The sequence below is a fragment of the Tupaia chinensis genome, unplaced genomic scaffold, assembly GCF_000334495.1.
Source record: "Tupaia chinensis unplaced genomic scaffold, TupChi_1.0 Scaffold000612_1, whole genome shotgun sequence".
In the NCBI taxonomy this organism is placed as follows: Eukaryota; Metazoa; Chordata; class Mammalia; order Scandentia; family Tupaiidae; genus Tupaia; species Tupaia belangeri.
In genome coordinates this window covers 4,358,992-4,365,479 of record NW_006160131.1, presented here as the reverse complement: position 1 = coordinate 4,365,479, position 6,488 = coordinate 4,358,992, and the positions used below count along the sequence as shown (strand labels likewise).

Genomic DNA, 6,488 nt, shown 5'->3' with positions numbered 1-6,488 from the left:
CTCTTCTCCCTCTTTTTTTTTTTCGTTATTCACAGAGGGCACATGTGCTCAGCAGAAAGAGAGAGACAGAACCACCCAGCAGTGGGAGGTGGCCGTACCATTGTCCCCTCTCCTCCATCTCTCCATCCCGTCAGGCGTCAGGGAGTGGAGCACGCACACTTGTGCAGCCAGAGCCAGCGTCCAGCCGCGGTCGGCCCCGTGGCATCGGTCCTGTGCCCAGTGCTAGCCACCGCCCTGCCCGGCCGTCCCCCGCTAGCCACGCTTTACCCTCAAGCTGCCCTTCTGATGGACATCTGGGTCACTCCCAGAAGTCATGCATTCCCGGTGCAGGATGGAGCTCCTGACGGGCGGACCCTCCTGGCGTCCTGGTCTCCAGGGAGAGAAGGGGCAGCGGGCATCTGCTGGTGGATGGGGGGCGCCAAGAGGGTGTGGGGTTAGGATGGAAATGAGAGAAAACGCTGTCAGCCAGGCAGCGGCCGTCGCCCCCCTCCTCATCGTGCTGTGATGTGTCCTTCCCGCAGCCCTGGCCTCCCACGACTACATCTTGAAGATCGTGCCCACGGTGTACGAGGACAAGAGTGGCAAGCAGCGGTACTCCTACCAGTACACGGTGGCCAACAAGGTGCGTGGGCCGCTGGCCGGCCGGCTGTCGCGCGCCCTCTGCTGGACAGAGCGGGCGCGCTGCTCCGTTTCCCGGGCTTCCTTTAGGGAGGCTCTCCCTGGGACCGCTCTGGCCAGGCTCTGTCTGTGGGTAAGCTGTCCGCACTGTGTGGTAGAGGCTGAAAGATCGGAGGACATGGAATTGAAAATAGTTAGGGACACTGAAGAAAGTGTGGACGGGGAGTGGGGAGGGGAAGTGTAATTAGGGAGAGAAAATGGACAGGCAGGACATTTGCGGGACTGGGACGTTCTGTCACCCGCTGGTGAGGACTGGTGTGTTATTTTCACCTGGGCGGGCCCGAGGGGTATTTCATGTTGGGTGAATTCTCTATACAGGCTAAATGATGTGGAGCAACGCAATGTATCGAGGATAATCATCATCATAATTTTTTAAGGTGGGAGGCCCGGTCCTGCCACGCTGGCAGCCTCAAAGTCAAGGGGAGAAAGGCTGTTCGGGAGGGAGAAACAGCAGCAGCAGCTGTCGCCACCGCAGCCCTCCGCGGGCTCGGCCGCTCGGAAGGCACGCCTCATTCGACCGCCATCTAAGCCGCACGTCCGTGTTTATACGAGCAAACTGAGGCGGAGCAGCTCTGTGGCACGCCCCAGGTCGTGAGCTGGAGAGTGACGGAGCTGGGGCTCGAACTGGAAGTGTATCCCGAGCCCGTGTTCTCTCTGCATGAGTGACTGGGAGACACGGGACTGCACTGGTCCGAGTCCCTCGCTCAGCACACGTAAGGCGCCCCAGCACGTGGAGCTCAAGCCCTGCACCCAGATCACGCTGACGGTGCCGATTGATTCCCTACTGACGAGCAGGGGTTGCACCTTACGGAGAAGGAGGCAGGCCTCTGGGGGCCAGGCCGCCGGAGTGGGGAGTGGGGAGTGGGGAGTGGGGTGAGCTGCGGTTAGTGGTCGCGAGCTGAGGCGGCCTCGGGCTTCCCCAGAGGTAGCCCACGCGGGGATGCGAGTGTCGGAAGCCCATGGGTTGAGACGCACCCTTGATCCAGACGGGTGGGCCTGGGCAGTGCCCGGGCTGCGTGGAGGGGACGGCCGGTTAGCTCGGTGACGAGAACTGCAGGAGGAGCAGGAGTGGCGGCCACCACTTACTGAGCACTTAGATGGCGGACACGCCAGCCCTCGGCCTCCGCATTACCGTCGTCACAGCACTGACGCCGGGACGGCTGCCGTGCCCATCCTGCAGACCTGGCCGTCCCGCCCCTGGGAGGGCGGCGTGGAGCCGTGAAGTGGTCGAGGGGGGATTAGGACGAGGGACCGAGCCTCTTGAGCACATCACCCACGGGTCTGCACAGGGGGCCGTGGGGTCTGAGGGCTGCCCCCCATCGGGGGACCCAGTCCCTCTGCTGCGATCCCCCTGTGTTGGTGTTCCGAGAGACTCCCAGGGAAGTCCTGTTGGTTTTACCCCCGTCTCAGGGACACCTTGTGGCGCCCTGGGTCCCACAACAGCTAACAGGTGGGAGAATGTAGCAGGAGTCTGAGCGGGAACGGTGTGAGCTCGGGATACACTTCCAGTTCGAGCCCCAGCTCCGTCACTCTCCAGCTCACGACCTGGGGCGTGCCACAGAGCTGCTCCGCCTCAGTTTGCTCGTATAAACACGGACGTGCGGCTTAGATGGCGGTCGAATGAGGCGTGCCTTCCGAGCGGCCGAGCCCGCGGAGGGCTGCGGTGGCGACAGCTGCTGCCGTTGTGCCTCTTCCTCTGTCGCTCAGCTCCGGACTCTGGCCCAGACAGTAACTCTGCCCTATCAGCTCCCCTGGAGAAAGCCGATCTTCCTTTGCTCGGGCTCCTTCCCCGGAAGAGCTTCCTCAGCGTTCCTGGGGTTGTGGCTCCCGCCACCCTGGGAGCTGGCAGCGGTGTCTCCGCCAGGCGGTCAGACCTCTGAGTTAGCCCTAAGAACATCTCGGGGTGCTCAGGCCCAGCACTCAGAGCCCCCCAGTGGTTCGTTTGGGTTCCAGTTGCTGTAAATGAGTAAGAATAGCCCACAGATTTTTAGTGCCCTGTAGGTCCAAGCCGGGGAGGTCCCACGGGTCACCATCCCCGGCCCCTGTGTTTAGGTGGGAAGCCATAGCTGGGAGGGAGGGGCCGGGCCGGGACACAGCCGTTCAGCCCCATGGCTTCCTCTTAGTGCCCGCCGCGTGCGTTCTCGGCCGGGCTGATGGCAGGGCTGGGCCTTCTGGCTTCCCAGTGCCGTGTTTGTTCCTCCTTTGAAGAAGCTAGCTCATGCCCCACACGGTCTTTCCGCTTATCACGTGTGCACTTGCATACACACGTGTGCACACGCTGAGACCCCTTGCGTGTCCATCACGTGTGACTCAGCACGTCCCCTCCTCGGTAAGCCTTCCACACGCTCCTGTGGAGGGTCGGTCACTTGTCCGTGGGGTGCGTCATGTTGAGGGGTAAGGGCGTCTCTAGTCTGCCTCCCTCTGCGGGCCGTGGCCCTGTCCAGGACGGGTCCCCACCACCAGCGGAGGTGCTCAGCCACCGCTACCAAACGTGGAGATCGCGTGGCCCAGGAGTCGCAGGAGAAACCGGCCTTCGCTCAGACTGGCCAGGAAATCGCTTTTCCTTTTACGTCTCTGCCTTCGGGTCTCTCCCTTGATTCGGGTGCTGCTTCCAGGTCACCCTGAATATTTCCAAAGAGCGGGAGGGTCAGAGTGACCCCCACGGTGTTGCCTGTGCAAATGCTGACGGCTCGCCGAGGGCCGCGGTGGAGCCTGGCTCCGTGGGGGACAGGGGAGGTGGCCAGGGAGCCTTGCGATCTGCCCCCACCCTCCGGGAGACGCAGTTGTGTTTCCGACTCTCACCCGCCTCCTCCTCCCAGGAGTACGTCGCCTACAGCCACACGGGCCGCATCATCCCTGCCATCTGGTTCCGCTACGACCTCAGCCCCATCACGGTCAAGTACACGGAGAGACGGCAGCCGCTGTACCGGTTCATCACCACAGTGAGTGGCACCCCCACCCATTCTTGCTAAAACCGGGGGAGCCTGCTGGGCCGGGGCTCTGGTTGAACATGGACCGCTGCGTCCCCGAGGATGCTGAGGAATAGTATCCGAAACGCATCAGTAGCGATGTTTCATCTAGAAAATCCTTTCCAGGGGGAATGCCACTAAATCCATTTACTTTCTGAAGCTACTCGCCATATGGCTCCACTAAATGTTTACGGTTTTCTCCAGTTTTTATTTTCATGAGAATCACTCATAGCAAGGTTTACCCTTTTCTGTGTGCACTTCACAGGGAAGATTTAACTCGTTTTCTGTGCCCACTTTCCAGTTCTAGCTGCAAATGTGGTCGGTGGTTTTCCCTTTCCTTCCTTCCTGTTCTCTCTTTTTGCCATTATCTCCACCGCATCCAATATCCTCTGGGGCAGCTTCCAGCTGGTTATTTCTGTCAAGTATCCTGTTTTCTGGCCTCCCATTCAAAATGTCCTTGGGGTCAGAGCATGGGGTCAGTAGGCCCTGCTCTTGCCCAGAGTCCGAGGAGAAGCTGGGTAAGTCGTAGTCACCTGAGGGGAAGGGACAGGGTGATTATCCCTAACTCATGGGTTTGGAAACTGAGGCCTAAAGATAAATATAGTGTTGAAAGGCCCTACTCACACTTCAATAAAGGCTCAAAATAAGGGGTCTAATGTTAGCTTTTTCATTTCCTATTGTAATTAGGTGTGTGTTCGCAAAAACTCTGTTGCGGAAAAGACAGAACCACTTGAGGCTTGAGGGATAGTAGGCCTCAGGCGTGGCTGGATCCAGCCATAGACATTGTCAAAAATAGGTTTGGGAACCAGCAGTTAGCGTAATGGCTATGTCGCTGGATTCCCACGTAGTTGACCGCGGTTCGTGTCCCGGACCCGGTGGCTTAAAACTCACGCCGGGCGCGTGTGCGTGCGTGCCCAAGATCCCGAGAGGAGAATGGAGGAGAAGGGATTGCGGCGTGACCATCCCCCCTGGGAGGTGATTTCTCGCTTTCTGTCTCTATGTCTCTCTCTGTCTGTCTGGTGAGCGCACACGCCCTACAGTGAAAATCTCTCCAAAAAAAAAAAAAGACAGAAAAAATAGGTTTGACTCTATCTTTTAATCTGCTTTTCTCAGTACTATCTTCATTCTCAAATATAATTCTCCATAGAAGCGGCCTCTTTCTCAGTAATTCCACCCCAAGTCCTAGATAGAACGGTGCTGTCGTTGGCCCACTGCAGGTTCCAAGCTATCTTTCTAGCTTAGAAACGGGGTTGGCCAGGCCGAGGTCTCATGAGCCCTCTGGAGCCAGCCCTATCCAGACCACAAGGCCAGAGACAGTGAGGGGTGGAGTTCCTCAAGAGAAAAATCAGAGACCACTTGGTAGAAGAGGGAGGTGTGGTTGCTGGGCTGACAGGGGTGGAAACTGCAGAAGGAATCAGGCGGGGCCTGTGACTTCTGAGACAAGGCCTCCATCTCGTAATCCATAGCAAAGGAACAATGGTACCTCTTGCTACCCCAGGCCTGTGGGACTCGAAGGAAAGCGGGCAAGGGGGCCAGATACCGAAGGTGTCCTGAGTCTGGTGCTCACGTGAGCTTCCGAACAGCTGTCTCCTCTTCTCTTTGACCACACACAAACTGGAGCCTTCTGTCTGACAGACGGCATGCAACATAAAGCCAAAACACCCAGACAGATTAGGAAAAGACATTTGCCACACATACAAGAAGAGTACCTTCAGAATGCATAAAGGACGCTTATAATCGCTGAAACAACTTCTGGAACTTGGCCAAGGACCAGCCGTTCACAGAGCGGACCATACCGGCAGGGAAAAGCTGCTCAGGGTCACTAGAAATTGGATAAATAAAACTGAGAACAAGACCCAGTGCAATCCTATCAGACTGGCAGAGGTTAAAACCCTGCCACTGCAAAGATCAGGAAGACATGTAGGGACTTCAGAGAATTGGTGGGAATTTGGACTTAAAGTACGAGTTTATTTTTGATGCAAAAAAATTTGAAGTCCGTGTATCGTTTTTTCATAATATGCACATTCCATGAATTTTTTTCGAGACCCCTCATGTCTTACTGGTGTGTGAGTGATCTGCCACAGCCACTCTGGAAGGAGATGCACAAACACTTTGATCCCCAAGTCAAGGGCTTTGTGAACAAATGGTTTCACCCAAGACCCCAGGGGTCTACCCCAGGGTAGCACGCCCCGATGCTGCTGCGGATGCCTCCTCCAGGTTCCACCGCAGTCCCAGAGTGAGCCAGACACTAAGATACAAGTAGGTGCCGGGTGGCTCTACGCAGTCTGCTCTGCTCTTCGGGACCCTCAGCTCCTCGGAGACCCTCAGCTCCGTAGCTTTGACAGCAGCAGAGAAGCCCCGACACCCACCCCTCCCTGTAGGGTAGAAGAAGCTCTTCTGTACCCTTCCTGTTTGCTCCTGTCGGGACAGCAGCTGAGACTCTGGGCATTGAAATTACTTGGCAAGTGACAGAGAAGTGTAGCAACTGCATTTCTTCTTTTAACATTTGCTTGAATTTGCCGTGTGCGGGGCCCTGGGCTGGGCTCCAGGGTGGCTGAATCATACCTAGTGCCTGCCTCAGGGGCGGCCAGCATTGGGGAGGTGCCACACAGACACACTCGGGGTCCTGAGCAATGGAGGCTCTGGCAGGGGTACAGTGAGCACAGCAGAGGCAGAGAGCAGGGCCCCGCCCCCTGGAAAGCTCCATGAAGGAAGCCCAGAGATGGTCTAAGGTAAGGAGGGAGGCCCGGGAAGGGGCCTGGGATTGCAGAGATGCCAACATGGCGCGTCTCAGAGGACTGGGAGGTCTCCTGTGGCAGACGACGGGGGCCATCAGGAGGA

At 57.7% G+C, this 6,488-nt stretch overlaps 1 protein-coding gene across 5 annotated transcripts in view; it reads left to right on the top strand.

Annotated features, from left to right (window-relative positions):
• ERGIC1 (endoplasmic reticulum-golgi intermediate compartment 1) overlaps window positions 1–6,488 on the top strand; it is a 102,355-nt gene that overhangs the window by 85,510 nt on the left and 10,357 nt on the right. For all 5 annotated transcript variants that reach the window (XM_006158906.2, XM_014591742.1, XM_006158907.2 and 2 more), the window contains exons 8-9: window positions 522–622; window positions 3,498–3,620. In XM_006158906.2, coding sequence (XP_006158968.1) covers window positions 522–622; window positions 3,498–3,620 — 224 coding nt within the window. The remainder of the gene's footprint in view (window positions 1–521; window positions 623–3,497; window positions 3,621–6,488) is intronic.